At 39.3% G+C, this 24,905-nt stretch overlaps 1 protein-coding gene across 2 annotated transcripts in view; it reads left to right on the forward strand.

Annotated features, from left to right (window-relative positions):
- The window catches only part of LOC149234171 (ADP-ribosylation factor-like), a 90,887-nt gene that overhangs the window by 33,541 nt on the left and 32,441 nt on the right, over positions 1 to 24,905 (forward strand). For both annotated transcript variants that reach the window (XM_089371773.1, XM_089371774.1), the window contains exon 3: positions 17,657 to 17,772. In XM_089371773.1, the coding sequence (XP_089227899.1) occupies positions 17,657 to 17,772 (116 nt within the window). The remainder of the gene's footprint in view (positions 1 to 17,656; positions 17,773 to 24,905) is intronic.

Here is a 24,905-nt window from a genome sequence, read left to right on the forward strand (position 1 = left end):
ATCTAGCTTCATATTTTTGGCAGTGTATCTCAAATTTCAATCCATGAGAGATTGTGCCACGAAGAAATCTTAGAAGATTCTTGGCACCAATCCAGTGAGGCTCAACCATATATGAGGGCAACATGCTAACTGCAAAACATATATCCGGACAGAAGTTCACCAAGAATGTCCATGCGAATGAGTTTATGAAACTCAGAGGCATTTCCCAAATCTGGTCTGGCATGACTACCATATAACTTCTGAAAGCTAAGCTCCATCGAGGTAGTCACGGGCTTGCAGTTCACCATTCCAAATTCGGAATCCAACTCCCTCTTACTTCTGCAAATGAGAGGGTCTGCACTTGTCAGAAAAAGGTCGTCCTCGGAAGGTGCCAGTATGTATCTTCCACAACCTTCAAGTAATGGTTTGTATCGGCTTCACTTCTAGTGAATCTCAGCTTCATCAGACAACTATCAATCCTCTCACATTAAGCCGGGGGGTATTTTGCTTCAAGCCATAAAGGGCTTTCTTCCACCTGCATACATAAGATTCCCGATCATGAATTTCAAAACCCCTTGGGTTGTTCCAAACCTGTGGACCTACGACATGAGGGGAATGGTCCCTTTGTAAGATTTTCCTTCGGTACATCTTAGATATGTACCTTCATGCTCTTTTTGAATTCAGGCATCCCTGTCACCATCTGACTCACATCGGGTAGGGCCCCATAAAGTAGACCTCTGTGTCAATTGACATGGTCCCCTATGGACTTCCTGCAACTTGATGCAAATTGCCAACCCCAAACCCATGAGTAAAAAGATCGTTGAAAATTCTGTTTTCAAACACGTACCTTTCCATCGATGAATGCCACCCTGAAACCTTTGATTTCCATTGCCGGAATGGACACTAGGTTCTTCTTGCGATCAGGTACATAAAAGAGATTCTTGGAAATGAATCGAGTTACCCTCATTCAATTGAGGGGTAACATTCCCTACACCCTTTCTGGAATAGGTGGCATCGACTCCAAGTATAATCCCATGATTGTTTCCATCTCTACCAAATTAGAGAGAGCACCCTTCTATCCGATGAAGTGCCTTGAAGCACTACAATCAATAAGCTAGATTCCCAAAGAGTCTGGAGGAGAGGGCCAATATAAGATAATGTTGCTTTATCGTACCAAAGACAACATTTGATTCTCCATACGTGGTGTTCCTTGTTTTCTTTGAAGAGTCGGCTATTTCCTTGATGACCTGCATTACCTGTCATTCCTCCGATCATTGAAGATGTCCCTGGAATGATTGTTATCATCATCAAGTGATGTGTCCCTGCCATTCGAACACTCCTTCGCATAATGGCCAAACTTATTACAAACAAGGCATCTGCCTTTCCTTCCATCCTTAGATCCAGACTTCCTATTGAAGTGATCTTTAGGTAGGCCATCATAAGCTTCCGCTGCGCCATTCTGATAATATTCTCTGCTTCGACTTCACCCTTGGTGAATTAGAAGAGGATGAGGAATCCATTGATCCTTTTGTCTTTTCCCAATTGTCTTCGGTGATTGCTCTTTCACTCTTGCTTGGGCTTTGTCTTCACCTCAGCTTTGATACCATGTTAACTCTAGGTATGTTCTATGCTTAAAGCAATTTATTTCAATTTTCACAGTTAGCTCAATATCTTTCCCAGATTAGCAATCACATCAGCATTAAAGTAAATTGCAGATAGAACATAAACATAGTTCGTAGAAGACAAGCCAAGACAAGAGGACACAAGATGTGGTGCTAGCTAGGGACAAACCCCAATGTGGGGAAACCCTTGATCAATTCTTTTTATATGTTCTTCAATAGTTCAGTCGAGAGAGAGAGAGATAGTACATTTACAACAGAAGTCAACACTTTGGCTTATCTTAAATAAGAGCATAGATCATCTCTAAGTAGATGATACATGAGGTAGCTGAACTTAGTTGAAGACATGCTGCTTCAACTGATTCTCCCAGGTGACTCCATCACCCATCATAGTGCTGCACCTCGTCATCATGCTGCACCTCACTGTGCTGCATCGTGCTGCACCCATCATCACTATGTTGGACCTCATTACCATGCTGTACACATCATACTGTTGCACCATGATTGCTTGCTGTCCTATGCAAGCACCATGTCCTTGCTATCCCATCTACCATGCTCCACCATGATTGCATTTGCTGTTGTCCCACTGTTTAGCATTGCTGTGCCATGTCATAGCTTGCTGTCCCAAGTACCAAGCTCCAACAAGCACCATGTCCTGCTGTACCACTTACCATGCTGCTGTCCCACTGTTTAGCATTGCTACTGCTGTCCCAATGTGCTTTTGCTGCCACATGTCATTGCTGCTATTATGCTGCCCATGCATCTTGCTGCATTATCACATTAGTATGCATTCAAACTTCATGGGTCACCTTGCTGTTGCTGCTGTCCCGTTGTGCCATCATTGCACTATGCCATTGCTGCTGGCACTGCTGTCCCACTGTTATTGCTATTCCATGTTTGCCATACTGCTGTCCATGGGCAGAGTTTTGGTCACTGGTTAGGGCATCCTCCCTTAACCTACAACAACCCAACGATTATGCCAAAACCCACCTTAAAGTATGCGGCCTCACTTTCTTTACAAGGTAAGTGACCTCGCTGTTTGATGAGGCACCTACAGCTCCATGTACATGGCTGTTTGACCCTCATAACAACACTTACATACCTGCGGCTTAATCATCCCAGCAAGATCCCTTACTCGACCTATCTCAGGGAGGATTCTCCTTGGTTTTCTTGCCCAGAACAACCTTCTATGAGGGCAGCCTTCACACAGACCTTGTTGCCTCTTCAAACAGTCCTCAAGGAGCAAATCAGAGCTCCTTTCCTTTGCGGCCGGCAGCAAGGTAAGTTCGGCCTCCAAAAGTCACAAGGGTGAGCTTAACGTCCCCTCTCCTTTGTTGAAGTAGACTTTGTATTGTGGCCTTCTAGCCGAGCTCCTCGATCCTCCTAACAGCAGCTCTAACCCTGTAATAAACCCAAAACTAGGGCTCCCTTAGGACAGCGGCTAGGGATCCCTTAGGACAGTGTCTAGGGCTTCCTTAGGACTACGTCTAGGGCTTCTTTAGGACATCGTCTAAGGCTTCCTTAGGACTGCGTTTAGGGCTTCCTTAGGACTGCTTCTAGGGCTTCCTTAGCACTGCGTCTAGGGTTTCTTTAGGACAACGTTAGGGCAGGGTAGAGTTTCCTTCCATGGCTGAGATCTGATCTCCATTAGGGCTTCCTCTCCTAGATTTCTCTTCCACTAAAACCCAGAACAAGTGGAGAGAAATCAAGAGTGAAGTGTGTGAGAAATGACTCTCAAGTCATCTCCTTTTATACTAAAACGTTGAGCACATGTGGGGGTTATTTGATTGCTGGACGACCTTGACGAATTGTCTTATAACACAAATAAATTCATAACTCCATAAATACTTATCGGAATTGACTGATCTTTAGATCAATCCTACACCTCTTGATGAGAGGGATCTAAGAAAAATATCAGTTGCAATAAATAAGATTACCCTCATGGAGTTTGGCCCTAGTTGCCAATTTTAACAGATTACAATGCAACTAATGCTTTTTAAAGAAACTAAGAAACACACTTTTACCTAATAGTCTATTATACCAAGTTGAACTTAACTAACTCCCAAGTGTCTAAATATCCTAACATCCCCCCTTAAGAACTACTTGGGATAGGATTGAAGGTTTTACAAAGGTGACACAATAGGAGAAGGAAGGAGGCATTAGAGCCTAACCCCCCTTAATGACAACTCCTTGAACACCTAACATAAATCAAAATTTAGGAAACTTCCTTTTGTAAGAGACTTTGTGAAAATGTTTACAACTTGATAACTCGACCATGGATGAGTTTTTTGATAAAGTGCATTTGTACTTGAATGTGTTTTATTGTGCTGATGTTGAACTGGATTGTTGTCGAGCTTGATGGCACTCTAATTATCGCACTAGAAGGTGGTCTGATGCTATTTATAGAATCCAAACTTTGAAAGGATTTATTGAAGCCACAAGACTTCTTGATTTGCATTAATCGTTGCTCGGTACTTTGCTTCTGCTGAAGGAAGAGCCATAGCCTGCTGCTTTTCACAATCCCAATTGATAGGTCTAGAACCAAGATTGAAAAGATTAACCCGCAGTAGACTTCTGATCATCAAGGTTGCCAACTCAATCTAAATCAGTGAAACCAACCAACAAAGGAAGTCCCCCTTGAACTGTGATGTATGCCAAATTGAGCTATACCCCGAATGTATTGCAGTTTCTTTTTTGCTGCTTTCCAATGACTCTCATGTGGTGTTTCCATATACCAGGCAATAAGACCAATAACAAAGAAAATATCAAGACAGGTATGAGTCAAATATGAGAGGATACCAACTAACTAACGATACAAAGTGCCATCAACTTCAAGTGTAGTGCAGGTGACAGTAAGTTTGACTCCAAACTGATAGGGAGAAGGGGTTGGTTTACATTCTTCCATGTGAAAACGGTGAAGGTGGTCACATGCATTCTTAGATTGGGAAAGAGAAATTCCTTCCATGGTTTACAAGACTCGGAGGCCAAGGAAATAATTCAAATATCCTAATTTTGTTATTTCAAACTTCTTCTTAAGGCCTGACTTCACATGGGTTAAAAGTTTAGGATCACTACTAGTGAGAATAGGGCCATCAATTTACAGAACAAGGATTATGAGATGGATTCTTGCTTTCTTGGTGTAGACAATGGGGTTAGAATCACATGTAGAGAAGTTAATGTCAAGAAGAAAGCTATCCATTTTTGCATACCAAGCTTGAGGAGCTTGTTTAAGACCATAGAGAGATTTCTTAAGGTGACAAATAAGGTTGGAGTCACTTTGAACATAGCCAGGAGTCACTTTGAACATAGCCAGGAGTTTGTTCCATGTAGATTTCTTCCTGTAGATCCCCATGCAAGAAGGTAGATTTAACATCCATTCGATGGACCTCCCATCCAAGTGAGATAACAAGGGCTAGAATAAGTCAGATAAAATTCATTTGGTGACAAAGGTTTCATTGTAGTCAGTTCCTTCAACTTGAGAGAGTCCTTTAGCAACTAACTTAGCCTTACGTCATTCAACACTTCCATTTGATGCATGCTTAGTTCTATATGCCCATTTACATTTGACAAGTTTTCTTCCTTTTGGAAGCGGTACAAGTTCCCAAGTACCATTTACCATCAAGGAACAATATTCTTCATTCATTATTGTTTCCCAATCTGGATGGCTTGAAGCTTTTGCCAATGTTTGTCGATCACATTTCTTTGAAACTCGAGCCAAAAGAAAGGAGGCTTGCTAGAACTGTGAACAAGTACAATGTTGATCCGTAGGTTCATTAACATGGTCGCCAGTTGCTTCACGTGTTGAATAGACCCATTTGGGAAGCTGTGGTGCTGGTTCAGGTTCATGTTTAATGAACTCATCTAGAGGATTTTGAGTAGGCAGAGGTGGATTTTCATTCTCAATGTCATCATTTGAAGAAGAAACCATAATAGGAAGAGAAAGGTGGCACAAATGCTGAAGATGGCTTGCAAGTCGAAGAGGGCACAATCGTCGAATTTGGCTCACAGGTCGAAGAGGGCACAATCGCAGAATTTGGCTCGCAGACCAAGGATTTTCGTCAAATTTGACATCTCTTCTAATGATTATTTCATATGAGTGAGGTTGAAGAAGTCTATAACCTTTTACATCTTCAAAATATCTAATATCCAACAAAAATACACTTCTCACTTTTACATTGTAAGGCTTTCCTTGTTACATCAGGGATGTGAGCCCATGCTACATTACCAAGGATATGGGAGTAGCTTAAATCTGGCTTAATTTTATTGCTTAAAGTCTTCGTGGGAGTAGTGTTATATGGGAGTAGTGTTATATTGCTTAAAGTCTTCGTGGGAGTGCGATTTACTATGTAATTTGCACAGTTGATTGCTTCCGACCAATAATGAAGACTTAATCCCTTAAACTGAATCATACAATTACTAATTAGCCATTTCCTTTAATGTATGATTCTTTCTTTCATCAACACCATCTTGTCGTGGTGTATATGGAAGAGTATGTTGCATTTGAATGCCTTATGTAGTGTAGTAAGTTTTGAATTTATTGTTGACATATTCACCTCCATTATCTGTTCTTAACCTTTTGCAGTTGATGTCCAAATTATTTTTCTACAAGGCCCTTGTAGGCCAAGAACAAGTAAAAAACTTTGCTCTTAAGTTTTAAGAAATAAACCCAAGTATGTTTGAAGAAGTCATCAATGAAACTTAAGAAGTACTTGAACCCAGGGAAGGAAGGAGAGGAAAGTGGACCACATAAATCACTGTGAACAAGTTGCAAAAGGGCTAAGGCATGACAAGAGGCATGTTTGTCAAAATTGTCCGATGATGTTTGTTGAGAACACAACCAATGCAAACACCATCTCTGCAAGAAATGAGAGGAAGATTAGTCACTATTTTTTGATTACATAGTTGTTGTAGTGAGCGATAGTTTAGATGAACAAATCACTCATGCCAAAGTTTGCTCAAGTTATCACTATGAGCAATAAAAACTGAGGGAAAAGATGATGACCCAAAGTTGTCAAACTTGTACAATTGGGTAATATCATTAACTATTCCAATGGCAAGGACATGCTTAGGATCTTTTAAATCCTTAATTACAACTTGGTGAGGTGAAAACTCTACTGTTTTACCTTCACTTGAATGAGTGATCTGATATAATGATAGAAGGTTGCAGGGAAGATTTGGAGCACATGATACATCATTCAAATGACCATAATCTACTTGAATTGTTTTAGACCCTGTAACACTAAGAGATCTATTATCACCAACAAATATTTGTTTGGTGTTACAATCATTAAGAGCAGAAAAAATGGCTTTATCCTTAACCATATGATAAGATGCTCCAGAATCAATAAGCCATTCATCAGAAGAAGAAGTAGAGGTTGCATTGAAGGAGAAACCAAAAGCAGAAAGTGCATGTCCATGAGAAGAAGTGTTAGAAGAAGAATCAAGGTTGATGTTGTGCTTCTTCATTGTTGCTTCCAAGGCCTCCATCTTTTTAAAACATTTGGACTCTAGATGATCGTCTTTCCCATAATAGTTGCAACGTCTGTCAGTGTTCTTGCTCTTTCATTTTAGTACTTTGTCACCATTAGGAGTAGATGTTGGCTAAGAGTGTTTGGAATCCCTATTTTGCTTGTTGTTTCTTGTTTGTCTTTTTGTTGGGCCACTAGGGCCTTGTTAGATGTACCTATAGTGCTAATCGCTCCAATATGCAAGAGCTTGTTTTGTTCTCTAATCAGAGAGTCACAAAAAGATTCAGGAGAAGGTTTTTTTATAGGCAGAGCCAAAGCTTTTCTAGTGGCATAAAATGTTGATACAAAAATAGAATATGTAGTACGAAGTTTTGAAAGAACAATATATATGCAATGTTCCTCATCTAGAACAACTTAATAATCTTTAAGTATATCTCTAAGTGTTTTAAACTTAGATAAGTAATCTTCAATGCATGAGAAATTATTAGGACTTAAAGTCATGATCTGATTTTCAAGTTGACAAGATCTAATAATGTTAGGTTCACCAAATATCTTTTGCAACTTTTCCCAGACTTTGTTCGGAGCATTGGTTCCTTGAATATGAAATCGCAAATAAAGAGAAACGAATATTTCGATTAATCCACATGCTTTGTCATTCATATTATTCCATTTGGCTTTCTTATCAACATCAATGGGGACCTTTTCTTGTCCCAAGGTTTTATGGTACAATTCTTTACTTCTTAGTACATCCTCCATGTGGTATTTCCATGAGAAGTAGTTGGTACTAGTAAGCAAAAGTTCACTTGGAGTGGCCATATTAAAATATGTAGATAATATGGTTTCAAACGCTGAAACTGACTGTTTGGATGGAAAGTTCTCGAAAAAAATAAGTTAAACGGCACTGAAAATGGACTTTGGATGTGAAAGTTATGCTCTTTTTAAAAGAAGGCATTAACGGTAGCAAAGAGCCATATGGTAGGTAGAAGATGACCCATGTGGTGATGGATGTAGATAAAAGATTAAAAAATTATTTTCCCTTGCTACCTTTGCCTATAAGCTCACTTTTACAAACAAATTACTTTATGAAGTGACTCACTTTTATAAAACAAGTGAGAATCACTTTTACAAAGAAATTACTTTATAAATGAAAGTTTTACGGAAAACAAAGATAAAGTTATTTTATAGTGATTCATTTTTATATGACAAGTGAAATACACTTTACAATAAAGTTATAAAATAACTTAAGTTTGCATGTTCTTTTTTAAATAGTAACCTAAAAAAAGAGATCTGAACTCAAGACCTCTTTCTAAATAAAGTAAATTTTGACTAAGTGAGCTAGTGCAAAAGACATAACAATAGTAGTGAAGGAGGGTGGTGGAGTTGTTATTGTTGGAGCTCTGCCTTGAATTGTGTGCTTGCCATAAAATATGTGCTCATTCAAAAACAAACCACAGTTCGAAAAATAATCCAAAAGTCAACAACAATGGGGTTAGTTCTTGGTTAACCTTCTTGGGAAATACAAGTTCTCACTGTTTTTGATTTGCGTAGATCCTACAAAGTGCATGACAAAGAGCATATGTAGTCAAGAAAACACTTTCCGCTCCGTTTTTGATTTTCCGAGATCACATAGAGTGTAGGGTAAAGAGCATGCACAAATCAGAAAGAGTAGCAAATATGGAATATAAACAAAAAATAGAAATATGAACTTTGTAATTTTTTTTAAAGGTTGTATTCGGATTGCATACCTCAAGATCTGATGAAAGATGTTGTTTCTCGAGCAAACAAACAACTTTTCAGATGAAATGAAAGACATTCTTAGTTGAAACCAACGTTCCAAATGTAGTGTAACAGTCTGTTTAGGCCAAAATAGTACATAAATAGTAATATAGGAAATGTGGAAACACGGGCTTAGGATCTCAATCACCAATCAGAGTTTGTTAAACGTGCTCTGATACCATGTTTGGGTAACCACTAACCAGGGTATTCCATACAAGACAAACACCTTCAATAACCACTCACACAACCAGATCAAAGATCACAATGCTAGTATTTCGATGTGGTTAAAAACCTTTGAGAAGGAAATCCATAGCCTTAGCTAATGTAGGCTGTAGCCACTTGAGGAAATTTTATTAATGCAAAAGAAAATATTTTACATAAGAGAGTTCGCATGATCTATCATCAGCTATGACCCACCATACCCTTTAAATAGAGATCATGGATCAATCAAATGTTAAGCCACGGGTCAAATAGTCCTTAGTATTGAGGAGAATATGAGTTGTTGGATCACTCTATGTTTGGAACATATCGTGACCATCGAATTACAATGCAGCTAATGTATTCTAAAGAAACACACGAATAAACACACTTTTATCTAATAGACATATTAGATCAAGTTGAACTTAACTAACTCCTAAGTGTCTAATATCCTAACATCTATGACTAGGAACATATGCATGCAAAGATTGACTTGTGCCTCATAGGGCAACCCTACCTTAGCTTGCTTGTATATCGCGGAAGGAAATGGATGAAATAAGAACAAAATGACTATGCTTTTGTTGTAATAACACATATTTAAAAGAGCATAAATGTCAAGTAACAAAATTGTTTACTTTGGAAAATAATGATGAGAAGGAAAGAGGCATCCCCACACAAATGGGTAAGGAAGAACTTGTGAACTTAAAAGAGGAGGAACAAGACAAAGAAATTTTGGCACAACATCGATTGATATAGGTGTGAAATACTTGTTCATGCATTGACATGTTTGTCAACACCTCAAACCCTTAAAATTTGTTGGATACTTTAAGCGACAAAATGTCATAGTACTTATTGATTGAGGTAGTACACATTACTTCATTAATAAAGGATTCGTTGAGCGTCTCAATTGTCTTGCATATTGTTTTGTGTATTTAGTGATAAATTTTCAAGTTTTGGTTGCTAATGGGGAATATTGATTATGGAGGAAAATTCCATAACATTAAACTTAGTATCAAAGAATATAACTTAGCAAGTCCAATGTATGCCATTTCTATTGGAGAATTAGATATTGTTCTAGTGATTTAGGGGTTGAGAACATTGGGTACAACTTGGATAAGCTATAATGAATAATCCATGAGATTTAAATTGGAAGGAATTCAATTTGACCTAAAAGGGTTAAATTATGCATCCTCTCAGGTATCTCAAAAGTGTAACAACATAGTTATGGTTAAACTTCGTTCATTGGAAGTGAAGCAGAAAGATGAAATTATTCTAGAGGAATTAAAAGGTACCTTAGAAAGGCACCATATGGTTTTTGAAGAAATTCCGAAGGTTCTACCTTTATTTAGAGATCATGAACATCAATTTGAGCTCACGTGGAAGTATTCCTTAACAAATAAAGGAGATTGAGAAGATGGTGCAAAAATGTTGGATGCATGTATTGTTCCACCAAGTGGATGCTCCTTTTTAACCCCAATAGTGATGGTGAGAAGGAAAGATAATGCTTGGAGGATGTGACAAAGATGCAATCAAAATTACCATCAATGATAAGCTCCCCATTTTATACATCAATGATCTATTAGATGAGCTTCATGGAGTGGCTTATTTCACAAAGTTAGATATTAAATCAAGATATTGCCTATTTAAGTGAAGAGAGGAAGACATTCACAAAACAGCTTTTTGAACACATGAAAAGCAGTATGAGTTTGTGGTCATGGCTTTTGGGTTGACTAATGCTCCTACTTTTCAAAGCCTTGTGAACAAAAAATTTCAACCTCATCTTAGAAAGTTTGTTGGTTTTATTTGATGATATACTTATCTATAGCAAATCGTGGGAATAACACATTAAACATGCGGATAAAGTTACACAACTTTTCCATAACAATCAACTGTATGTAAAAAGATCCAAATGTGCTTTTGGTAAACAATAAGTTTGAGACCACATAGACATGATTTGAGACCCTAGACAATCACAAAATTTGAGACCATATAGACATGATTTGTAAACCTTATCGTTGATGAGGTGTCGTCATGATCCACTGATGAGTTGTTAGCTAAGTCACAGGACACATCCCTCAGGGTCTTGTTTCCCGTATTTCACGTGTTGGACACGAAAACCGCCCTAATATGTGTCGAAAACGTTTTTCTTCATTTCCTCCAATCGAGACACGTGTTTTGGACGTGTCGAAAACGTGCCCTAACATTTTTGGTTCTTAAGACACGTGTCCTATGAAAAGTGACATTTAAACCCTGCAACATGGTTTATTTTTGGGTTTTTTTTTGTCATTGTGAGCATTGCTCGTCGCTAGAATCCAATTTGTTGTGCAGCGTGAGGAATTCCATCAGATTCGAGCGCAATGCTCACAACTTCACATCGACCTGGACATGGAGATGTATGAGACGAGCGTTCGCATGCTTTGCTGAGAGTTTGGAGCACTTAAATTTCTTGTAAGTTGTGTTATAGCCTATGAAACTTAACTTAATTATACAGGAGTGACCATCTAAGTCACAGGACACGTCCTCCAAGGTCCCGTGTCCCGTATTTTACGTGTCGGACACGAAAACGGCCCTAAAATGTGTCGAAAACGTTTTTCATCGTGTCCTGTAAAATGTAAAACGTATTCGCCGGTTTTCGTCGTGTCCTGCATCTGGAAAACGCGTATTCCGTTGATAGAAAACGTTGCCTGCATAAGCTGCAATTTTTTTGAAAGAAACAAATAATTTTTGAGTGGGGCAGCTTAATGATCAAGTCTAGGCCCTAGTATTGATATGCTATTCATGGTAATGTTAAATTCTTAAAGTAAAAGTGACATTCTCCTTAATATTCATTTTCATCCATTTACTTAAATTTTTAACATTACCATGAAATGACTCAGGATGTTTGAGAGTGGTTCCGACCTCATTGGATTTCATATGGAGAAAGTAGAATTTTAGATTTCACTCAAAATGCAGTAGACTTATCAGTTTTTCAGGATTTCAGGATTGGGAGATTGTAATGTTTCCAGGTGACACCACCTGCCCAGGTGACACCACCTGCCCGGGCTACCCCCGCCACCAGTAGAGGACGTGGTCTACCTCCTATAGCTCCTACTTCTAGTTCTTCAGCTTCTAGAGCATAACAAACTCCATTTCCAACTCCACCAGCACCAACATCTACATCTAGAGGGAAAGGGAAAGCTGTGGCATTTTCTCGCAAGAGGGGCAGAGGAAATCAATAGGATTAGACTTTAGTTATTTTCTTGTGTGCTTGTAAGTTGTACATGAACAATGAACATTGAATATTCAAGAATCAAGACCAAGCATATCACATTCTAATTTCTAAATAGTAAATTTTGATTCTATTTATTTTTTAAAGTGAACTATGAACTTTGAGAAGTAATTATATTTTAATTTGATTAGATAAGCTGCAACCTGCAATTTAATATGGATAAAAAACTATATTTCGGTATATATATATATATATATATATATATATATATACATATAAAACGTGTCCCCCGTGTCCTGTTTCCAGGTCGCTGCGTTTCGTATTGAATACTCGTATTTACGTGTCCTGCGTGTCTCGTGTCCTCGTGTCATGTGACTTAGGTGACCATGTATAGATCGTGTGTTGAAATAAAAATCCCAACTCCCCGTCATGTTCTCATTGCTCACTACACATTCGAGGTCTAAAGGGAGGGAAAGCTCGATTAACGCTCTGGTCAACAATGAAATTTGAACACATGTAAATTTATAGCTCATAAATTACCTTATGTGAAGTTTGAACATGATCAAACTTGTTTGAAGTTAATAACAAATTATAACATGAACAATGAAAATTGAACTATGAACATCATTGATGTAGTAAATTAATAAACTAACTAGTAAATTACTAAATACGAAATACTAAATAGTGTATTCTAAGTACTAAATAGATATCATCATGATTCATATCTATATGGATCAAGCACTATATTTCATTATTTTTTAATATATATATATAAAACGTGTCCCTCGTGTCTTGTTTCTGGGGTTGCTGTGTTTTGCGTCAAATACTCGTATTTACGTGTCTCGTGTCATGTGACTTATATATATATATATAAAACGTGTCCCTTGTGTCCTGTTTTCGGGGTTGCTGCGTTTCGTGTTGAATACTCGTATTTACATGTCCTCCGTGTCTCGTGTAATGTGACTTAAGTTGTCAATGAGATCTAGATCTAGAATGGTCCAATGGATGTACTATAAATTCAGATCTTGAGATCAATACAATGGGTAATAGAATGGCGTAAGACCTTTTTGGCCATTTTGCTTGTCCTGTCTTGCTCATGTCAATTCTCAACAAAACCAAATGGGGTGATGATGAAAAAAAGACTTCCTACTATCCATAGGAATTGGTTGACTGCTAGTAGAGTAAAAAAGAAATAATTTTGCTAAAAAAACAGAGAACAGTCTAGACACTTGTAGATGTGCTTGATCCCTTTACGAAAGTTAGTCCTTGTAAACTAGAGCTTAGAAGAATCCTTTCTCTGTTTAAGGTTAGGGTCATAGAGCACATGTCAAGCCTTCAGGCTCCAAGTTGCAGATGAATATGGAGAGCCATGTCCTAAGTGCCATATGTTTGGGATGTCATCAACCATCCAATGTTAAAATTTTGCACGTACTTTGACATACAGGTCTAGACCTTAGCTATGCCGAGGAGTTGGGTCTTACAAATTTAGAAGATTCCACACAAGTCTTTGGGAGGGGTCTATACCCTAGTCTACAACAACATTAAAAAGCTTGGGGGAGACAACGATATTGCCTCCTACCCCCACTAAAGAAAAGAAAAAGAAAAGTTAGCACTGAACTAAAACATTGCCATGATAGTGCAAACTTCAAAGCATGAACTCTATAACTTTCATCTCTTCTAAACAAAAAATGTTTGTCCCACCTAGAAGTCAACATCGAGTGGACAATGTGCTTCTTGAATTTAAGTATGGGGGTTTACGCAGTGCATTATATTAGATATCATTTTGGGATTCAACTGCGTTAAGTAAGTCATTCACCCGATGCAATGAGTGCTAAGTGAACTATTCAAAAATCATGAGAAATTAGTCAGTTACGACTACCTCTCATGGAAATGGTCATACATGAATGACTTACTTAACGCAGTTGAATCCCAAAATGATATCTAATATAATGCACTGCGTAAACCCCCATACTTAAATTCAAAGAGTCAAGGGATCTCTACTTGAATGGTTCATGAGGCACACTACTTGCTAAGGTTTTGCAAATGGGGTAGCAAGCTAAGTGGGCTTGATTGTGGGGAAAACTCCACAGTTAAGCGCGCTTGAGCCAGAGGAGTTCTGGGATGGGTGACCTCCTGGGAAGTCCTGGTTACCGGGTGCAAGCCCCGGAAGTGATGATTGATGCTATGTGATTCATTTCACTAGTTTCAATCCCACTTCTTCACCCCTGTGAGCATCACCCGATGCAATGAGTGCTAAGTGAACTATTCAAAAATCATGAGAAATTAGTCAGTTACGACTACCTCTCATGGAAATGGTCATACATGAATGACTTACTTAACGCAGTTGAATCCCAAAATGATATCTAAAATGTGCTTTTTGCTCAAATTATCCATGAGGTCACTTTCAATTTGGCATCTCCACCACATTGGATTTGGGGGCTTGAACAATGTTGAAAGGGTAGGTAGAAGATACAATGCTATGCTAAAAAGACCTTAGGGTGACCTGCTTCGCCTTTTTGGTGGCACTGTTATGATATAGAAACAATTTCTTGCATAATTCAACAATGTTGAGAGTGGAGAATGGGCATGCTGATTTCCATCCATAGTGACTTTAAAGCTAGTGGAAGCCTTAATGGTCTTTGGAGTCAACTTAGAGCTTGGGCTAACTGTCAAATGGCTATGTTGGCTTGAGGCTTTGCTGGTGGGATTTTTGCATGCTGGGTTTTGTTCATATGACATTCTTACACTTTCACATGAATTTCGTTACATTCTTACATTGGAACCACCTTAGAGCTAGGGCTAAGTGTCAAATGGGCTGTGTTGGATTGGGGCTTTGCTGGTGGGACTTTTGTATGCTGGGTTTTGGTCACATTGGCATTCTTACATTTCCACCTGACTTTTCGGCAATTCTCTTCACTTATATTGGGAGTTTGAGTAGCCTTAGGTACAGGAAGGGGTTGTCGAGGGTGGGGCCTTTTTTTTTGGCGACACCTAAAGAAGGTATTTGGCAAGTTAATTTGTTGCAATGGATGGTGATGCAACCAATTGCCATTGGATATATGCAACTTATGTAAGGTCTTGAGACAGATGAACCACCATGTAAACATGATGCTGATGCCTAGTGCCAAAAAGCTTGAATTCCGCTAAAGTTGCAACAATATATTGCAAGGACGTCCAAAACTGCATAGGTAGGCCTAGGAAATCTACCCACATTGGCCAGGGACGCTACATTGTTTTATCAATCCAGAAATCATGGGTCCACCAGTTAAGGAGCATGACGGTGTTTTTACAAACCCATACACCAGATTCAACACTTCCTTCACATGTGAAGGATCATTGAAATGGAACAAGAAGAAGCCCCTATTAAGGGTTGCACTTTTGTGCTGTGTGCTAGCCATAAGGTGCCTAAACTTCATGGACTTAATTAAGTTAATTTTGAATAATTGCTTCTGTGGGCACCCAAGAATGGAATCTTAATGTAATAATTTAAGATATAGCATGCTTAAGATCAAAAAACTCGAGGTTAGGAGGGGATCATTACCTTGTGATACACCTTGGGGATGTATTTCCTTGTAGCATTGGGTGCCATTGCCAGTTGCTGGTTCAAACTTGCCACCATGCAAGATCATAGAAAGTTTAGGTGACGTCATTGGTCCTCACCTTATGGCAAGGGGCAGTTGGTTGGACAGGGCAGCGAGGCCAATGAATGCAGAAAGGACATGACAAATGTGCAAACCACAGCCACAAGATTGTGAAAGTGATTAACTCAAAAGTGAGCTATCGTCTAAGGAGCTCATTATGAACTATCTCATTTCTGGCATTTTTATTTACATTATATTGCCATACTGCCTCACTAGGGTTGTAGAGAACCTAGCTTATTTCTATTACACAATGTTACCAGACTCGGAATCGGCAATAAATCGGCGAGGCAAAAGAGCGAAGAGTTTTAATCGGATCGGGAAAAAATCAGGAAAAAATCGGTGAATTCAATAAATAAAGATATACACATATTGAATTAAAAAAATCATTTTTCATTGATATTCAATAAAGTCATGTCCAAACGATGCATAATATCAATAGATGTCCAAAATATCATGAATGAATAAGTATACCATATATGTTATGAGTCCAAACATAATCCAAAGCACTGAGTCTTGACTCCTAACCAATGACTACATAGAACCAGAAGCATTTGCTTCTACAAGTTTATAAAATACTGCATACTAATCAGTTAAAAAGCAGTAAATAAAATCTCTTGATTGTTGCTGAAATGATACGATAATGGTTTGGTACTGAAATATCTGACAGAGCACATGCTGAAGCTAACACTGGAGCACATTGCACACTACACCTCTATTACACTACGACTCTATTACACAGCGTAAACTGAAACTGAAACCATGCCTCTATTACCTTCTCAGTGTATGAGTTGCGGGCCTGAGCAGTGAGAAGAGAGTTATGGACCGATGTTTAATTTTTAACCTAACTAAACCATGCAACGAAAAATGCGGGAACCCTAAAAGTTAAAACCCTTGCTCGCTCAGTTGAGGGCTAAAAATCGCCTTAGTGTCTTAAATCACAATTAATCAGTGAGTTGCAAGTCAAAATCATGTTGACCACGAGTCAAACTCGGTCAATGCGAGTTTGACTCGCCCAGAGTTGAATCGGATCATTTGAGGGAAGAGCAGAGTTTAATCGCGAGTGATTGGAGATTCATGTTTCACTGCTATTACATAAAGTAATATTATAACGAAAGTCCTCAATGCACATTGAAATTTTTATTAATTAAAAATGACCATTATAATATTTATCTAGCATTTGTTTGGCAACATAACCTTACTTAATGTTCTCTTTAATATGTTAGATATGATTGATGTTGTTTTGAGCACTAGGAATGGGCCTTATAGCCTATAGGAGGTCGCCAAATATCTTTAGTCATCACTCCTCAATAGAATGTTTATTTTTTAATCAAATATGTTAAGGCTAGTGCAACAACGATAACTCAGTCTATATAAAGAGATTTAGAGTCCTAATTAATAGGTACTAAGACTATTTGAGCAGGTCATCCTTGACAAAGGACCATTTAGGCTTACCTTAATATTATCAAGTCTTTATCAACGTTGATTATGCCCTCTATTAATAAATAATGACTGTTTGATCAATCTATGAAGGATTTGACTCCTGTTTTTTGTCTGATGAGTAGACTTCAACAATAGGGTTTGATGTTTTCAATGCCATATTATTTTCACGATCAACAGCCTTTAGGGCTCAGGCATATAAAAATAAGCACATCTGGGTTGTTCTAATTGCTTTCACTTTACTCTGGCTTTTCGAGTTTAAGTACATGGAAAAATCATATTTCTACAGGGGATGATCCAAATCTGGCTGTATTTTATTTGTGGATGCAGGTTTTAATGTTGAAAAAGTTCAATACAAGAATGTCCAGTTCACAGTATGGGATGTGGGTGGACAGGAGAAGCTTAGGCCTCTTTGGAGGCATTACTTCAACAACACTGATGGCCTGGTAAAAATATAACCCAACACAGCTATGGAATGCTTTTGAGTGTTACAGAAGCAGAATATACGTTTCAGTTGTATGTTATGGAGGTTAAAGGTGATTAAATCAAATACAATAGTTTTCGTTAGCATGTTTCTCTGAATTGCAAAAATTCTTGAAGAGTTGTATTAATTGTCAGTTTTGAAGTGGCCAACATAATAATTTGGATGAGTTGGTACAAATCCTTTCTGGAATATTGGTTCACAGGGATGGGGGGAAAGGGCTATTACAGGAGGTGCAGTATCTAGTCACTACTACCTGTAATATTAAGTGCAACTGAAAACTAGCAAATTCTGGTTATACACTGCCAAAATCCTCGTTGTGTAACTGTAAACTTTTCTTAAATAGGCATCAGTTTCAATCTAGAAAACATGTGAGAACTCACACATGTATTTTCAACATTATGAAATTATATATGTAGAAAAGTGATGCTAATTCAAATTTTTGTTTGGAAATTCACCTCACTTATGAGGCAATTACTCCATTCATCTTGGGATAAGTTTTGGCATTTAGATCAGATTTGGCTCTCTAGAATTTTAAGAAAGATATAGATACTCTTCAAGTTGGAGGAAAGCAGATCTGTTAGCTCTCCTTGGTTAAGTTGGAAGGGGAACATGGTGTGCCCACTGTTCAGCTCAAGCTCGTGTTAATTATGATGTACAAGTATATTGATTTTAATGTAATACACAGCATTTTCAGAAAAAAAAATGTTGCCAATTATTCTTTTGATAGGCCAGTTCAAAACAAGCATATGTAACTAAAAGTCCCTGCATCAGGCCAAGAGAAACCATTGAAATTTTTTCTAGTGAGGTGAGCTCTCAAAGAGGTGTTAATCTGCAAGGTGACATGTCTTGGAAAATGGTCTTTGTTATTATCATTATCCAATTTTAAGGTCACGGCCAAGCCAGACACCACATTGGTGTATGAGACCCCCTTGTTTGTGGGACAAGGGACGCACCTCCGCTGGTGTATGAGATCCCTTGTTTGTGGGACAAGGGAACCACCTCTGCGCAGTGATTTGACTGCTAAGTCTACGAAGGCATACATACTCGACCCCATCTGCTTTTGAACCTGTGACCTCTTAGGATGAATGATGACCTGAGTTTTAAGCTAGCAAGTACTGACTTGTTTGTATTTGTGGGATGGAGTGGGTTTGGGGCCAGTACTGGCTGGTTATAGCGGTACTTTCTTGTTCCACTGGTACTGGCTGCAAACCATCAGATGATACATGAAAGTTAAGAACCAATCCTTAGATACTCTTTCATATTAACAATCCTTCTTCAGTTTCTATCTCGATACATTCAATGTTTTAAAACTTGGACTTGGAGTCAAAATCAGTTGAGGGTCATCTCAGACTTAGATTGACTCAGACCGATCTGGTTTCAGTGACTGTTTACTAAAAAATACATAAAATATTTAAATTTTAATGAAAATAATATATTTTAAAGATTTTAAATCATCATTCGAAAATATTATTGAAATTTTGAAAGAAAGAGTTAGAATAAATGAAGAACATTTAGATGACAAACAATGTTCCACGATTACTTACATTGGGATCCTCATTATTGGCATTACCCTTTGCCTCTACCTTGACCCTCTAGGGACATAGTCAATGCTACCGTATTTTGATGAAGCTGCTTAGATCATGCCTTAAAATATGGTAGAAAAAACTTAACATCCCTGACCAGTGATTTTGGTTTGAGTGAAGGGTACATTTTTGCTAAGGCCCTGATAAAGGAGTTTAACAATCAATATGACCGACATCCAGGTACATAGAGGGCTTTGTGTTATTGCTTAAATCCCAATCCCATACTCTCATTCGTGACAGAATTGATTGAAAATGTTGCAATCCTACTAATCTTGAAATCCTAAAAACTGTTAAGTTCGCTGAATTTTGAATGGGATATGAAATTCTACTTTATCCATATGAACTCTGATGAGGTTGGAACACAGGATACAAGTATACACAAAATAAGAGGCCTTCCACAATGGGGTAATCAAGGAAGAGGTGTATATTGAGCAACGTTAGAGATTTGAGGTGCATGGCAGGGAGTCACATGTATGTACACTGAAGACTCAAGAGGGCACCTTGTGCATGGTACTCTATGTTGATTTGTGGTAGCATCAGATGTGCTCTAGCCACGAAAATTGGTGGAGAGGCTAAGACACATGAGATCTCCAATACCCAAAAAGGGTTTGGGCAGATTCTAAACAATTTAGGAGATATTAAAATAATTAATATTTTTAATGAAGTCCCTAAGTCTAAATTTAGGGAAAATAAAATATTAATGTGAATTAATATAAAACTGTGTTAGAATGGGCCAAAAGTCATGGACCAAGCCAGATCTAATCTTAGCTTTTGATTAGGGACTTAATCTCAGTCGTTGATTTGTCAATGAAAAAAGTATAAGAGGAGGCTTGAGGGTCACTTGGAGAACACACTGTGGGAGCCCAGTAGGTTCAATTTTTGGAGTGAGGTTAGCTGAGAAATTGAACCAATGGTTTGGTGAGCAGTTAGGATGCAGCAAGTATGGAGCAGATAGGTGGGATCAACCACTGGAGATCAATGCTGAGGCAGGAGAGGCAGACGCAGGGCTTTTCAGGCAAACGCAGAGGCAACAGAAGACTGCACAGTCACTGGCTGGGCCTGCGTGGGTGACGCAGAGAGGTCCAGGGCTGACACAGAGGGTTTGAGAGCCATGCAGAGGTCATCCGGGCTGGCGCTGGGATTGGGAGAAGTGCTGGAGAATTATTTCTCTCTATGGGTGAGCCAGTTTGGCACCCTGTTGTACTGATGAATCGTTGAATAATAAAATCTTCCCTTGCTGCACCTGTTTTCCCACATTGGGTTTTTCTGGGGACTGTTGTCCAAAATATCCGTGTCAATGTGTTAGTGCTTGTGCATATATTTGTTTCTGTATTACGGTATGATATTTGCGACAATATTTATTTTAATGTTTATTGAAGTAATTTCATAAATAACTTATTGTGGAATAAGTAGGAAAAATAAATCAGTTGCTGCAGTGATAGAATTTTCACATGGTATCAGAGCGAGTAATCAGAGACAGAAAGGGAAAATCAGTTATGGGTCGAGACCACGATGCAGAGGCATTCATGTCAGGTGACTCACACAGATTTTCAGAAGATTGCACAAGAGAAAGAGATTTCGATTTCTCTATGTTGGCTTCCAGGCTGGAAGAAGAAGTGGCGTGTATGACTAGTGCTGCATCATCAGAAGTATGGTATATAGACAGTGGAGCTTCGTGGCATATGACGGGAATCAGGGAGTGTTTCTCAGAATATCGAGAAGAGAAGATGAACTTTCAGATCACCATGGGGAACAAGGCAAAGTGTACTCCAGTAGGGAAGGGTACCATAGTTTTTCAAACAGAATCGGGAGAACGGTTCCGTGCTACAAATGTGCTGCATGTACCAGGATTGGGGATGAACTTACTTTCCATGTCGCAACTACAAGGCAAGGGCTATGACGTCTACTTCATCAAGGAGAAGGTATACGTCAAACACCCGAGCTGGAAAAAGAAAGTGCAGATCGGGATCAAAAGTAATTGGTTGTATAGATTGCAACTAGAATCACCAATGGCACTAATAGGAAGTCATGGAGACAAGGACTTGAACGAACTATGGCACAGAAGAATGGGTCACTTGCACCATGGAGCTCTGAGAATTCTCAGGAGCACTGTAATAGGAGTTCCGGATTTGAGTACGGAACGAGATGATGTATGCAGGGGATGTGCTCTAGGAAAGTATGCCAAGGCAACATTTCCTAGGAGCAAACACAGGGCCAAGAGTGTACTAGGACTGATACACTTTGATATCTGCGGACCTATGTTTGTCAAAGCTTTTAGTGTTGCCGAGTATTTCCTTACCTTCATTGATGACCACTTAAGGAAAACTTGGATTTATTTTCTAAAAACCAAGGATGAGGTTTTCTGTCGATTCAAGGAGTTCAAGGCTCTGGTGGAGAATCTGACTGGGAAGAAAATAAAAGTTTTATGCTCAGATAATGGTGGAGAATATGTCGATAAGGACTTCACTGATTTTTGCGCTAAGGAGGGCATCAACAGAGAGTGGACAACTCCATATAATCCGGAGCAGAATGGGGTAGCATAAAGAAAGAACATGACTATTGTAGAAGCAGCTAGGGCCATGATGTATGATTAGGATATACCAAAATTCTTGTGGGCAGAAACATGCAACACAATATTCTATGTTCAGAACAAGACTCCTCATCGGGCAATGGGCAAGATTACTCCAGAGAAAGCCTTCACAGGGAAGACACCTGAAGTCAGTGATTTTAGGATATTTGGGAGTCTAGCATATTGCCGCATACCCGAAGAAAAGAGGAAGAAGCTGGATCAGACTGGCGAAAAGGGATATCTGGTAGGATATAACGAGAACGCTAAGGCGTACAGAATCTATTTTACAAGGAGCAGGAAGGGAATAGTATGATGAGATGTAAAGTTCATGGAGGACAGGGCTTTCAGAAGGTCTCGCGAGATGCCTTCCGAGGAGCAGTGGAAAGAGGAGCTGTTGGTTAAGCCTCTTCAACCAACAGAAGTAAAGGATTCTTCTTCAGGACATGAAAATTCTCAAGATGAGGAGGAGGAGTGAACAGAAGCACTTGCTAGCAGAGGAAGAACTAGCAGGGAACTTCGTCAGATTTTGCGAGATGCAGAATACTTCATCGGTTCGCCAAGAAACAATAAGAGGGAGCGAAAACAACCAGATAGATATCAAGCATTAGTAGCTTAGGATGGAGAGCGTGCTAGTTTCAAGGAGGCAACTCAACATCAGGTTTGGCTAGATGCGATGGTAGAGGAATACAACTACATAATGGTAAACGATGTCTGGGAGGTGGTGCTAAGACCTCAAGACAGATCAGTGGTAGGTTCAAGATGGATCTACAAGATCAAATACGCTGCAGACGACAGTGTTGAGAAATACAAGGCCAGGTTTGTGGCTAAGGGGTATGCTCAAAAAGAAGGGATTGACTATGAGGAGACCTTCGCCTTGGTAGCCAGGTATACATCTATTAGCACTGTGATATCTCTTGCAGCCTAGATGGGATGGAAGATCCATCAAATGGATATCAAAACGACATTTCTGAATGGGGTAATAGAAGAGGAGGTATGCATTGAACAACCAGAGGGCTTTGAAACTCATGAGAATAAGTCTCATGTATGTATATTGAAGAAAGCCTTGTATGCGCTGAAACAAGCACCGAGAGCATGGTATGGTCGAATAGATGGCTACTTGCAGAAGATGGGGTTTGTCAAGAGTGACACGGATCTGAATCTCTACTATCTAGTTGTAGAGAACGAGCCACTAATCTTAGTATTGTATGTGGATGATCTCTTTCTGACAGGATCATCCAGACTCATTGGGGACTACAAGAAGAATCTAGCCACAGAATTCGATATGAAGGATTTGGGACGAATGCACTACTTCCTAGGGTGGAAGATTGGCAGCTGAAGGGAGAAATCTTCTTTGGGCAAGGGAAATATGCTACAAAAATCCTGAAAAGATTCGGGATGGAGGACTGTAGACCTATGGCTACACCAATGATCACCAATTGGAAGAAGATTGATGCATCAAAAGACAAGGATGTCGATCCCACCCTATACAGGCAGCTCATAGGGTCCTTGATGTATTTGGTCAATACTAGGCCAGACATTTGCTACACTGTCAACACCCTTAGTCAGTTCACGGTGGAACCAAAGAGGGCGCACTGGGCAGCAACTAAAGATGTTCTCAGGTATTTATAGGGAACAGTCGATTATGGACTCTTGTACACCAGGAGTAAGGATATCAGATTGAGTGGATTTACTGATGTAGATTGGGCAGGAAGTTCAGTGGATCGGAAAAGTACCTCTGGGTATTGTTTCAACATTGGATCAGGAATGACCTCCTGGTGCAGTAGGAAACAGAAGTCCGTGGCTCTAAGCTCATCTGAGGCAGAATATATGGCGGCAAGCACAACTTCGTGTGAGGCCATATGGCTTAGAAAACTGCTTGTGAACCTATTCAGAAGGAATATGGAGGCGACCAGGATCATGTGCGATAATCAGAGTTGCATCAAGCTCTCTGAGAATCCAGTGTTTCATGATAGGTCGAAGCATATTGATATTCGGTGTCACTTTGTCAGGGACTGTGTCCAACGAGGAGCTGTACAATTGAGCTACACTCCTACAGGAGAACATGTAGCAGACATTCTCATCAAGGCCTTTGGAAGGACAAAGTTTGACTACTTCAGGGAAAAGATGGGGATGATAAAGAATCCGTTTCAATCGCAGAAATGGGAGTGATAACAACAAGGATGCAGAGGGAGTTGCAGTGCAGATGCAGTGTTGGGAGAAAGGACCAGCAACAGCACAGATGCAGAGGGAGTTGTCGTACAGATGCAACAGTGGTAGTGGCAGAGCCATGGGCAACAATACAGGATGCATCAGTGCAGTGGATGATGGGCAGCAGGCCTAGCATCAGCACAGGGACCAATGCTGGATGATCGGGGTGATGCTCAGTGAGGGGTATTGCTAGAGCTCAGTGCTTGCTAAGAGGGAGTGTTGATTTGAGGTAGCATCAAATGTGCTCTAGCCACGAAAATTGGTGGAGAGGCTAAGGCACATGAGATATCCAATACACAGAAAGGGTTTGGGCAGATTCTAAACAGTTTGGGAGATATTAAAATAACTAATATTTTTAATGAAGTCCCTAAGTCTAAACTTAGGGAAAATAAAATATTAATGTGAATTAATATAAAACTGTGTTAGAATGGTCCAGGTATCATGGATCAAGCCAAATCTAGTCTTAGTTGTTGATTAGGGACTTAATCTCGGCCGTTGATTTGTCAACGAGAAAAGTATAAGAGCAGGCTTGAGGGTCACTTGGAGAACACACTGAGGGAGACCAGTCAGTTCAATTTCTGGAGAGGGGTTAGTTGATAAATTGAACCAGTGGTCTAGTGAGCAGTCAGGGGGCAGCAAGTACGGAGCAGAGAGGTGGGATCAACAACTGGAGATTAGTGCTGAGGCAGGAGAGGTAGACACAGGGCTTTTCAGGCAGACGCAGAGCTTTTTAGG

Source organism: Pinus tabuliformis, chromosome 8 (assembly GCF_031772625.1).
Source record: "Pinus tabuliformis cultivar Carrire ecotype Pingquan chromosome 8, CPIR1, whole genome shotgun sequence".
Classification (NCBI taxonomy): domain Eukaryota; kingdom Viridiplantae; phylum Streptophyta; class Pinopsida; order Pinales; family Pinaceae; genus Pinus; species Pinus tabuliformis.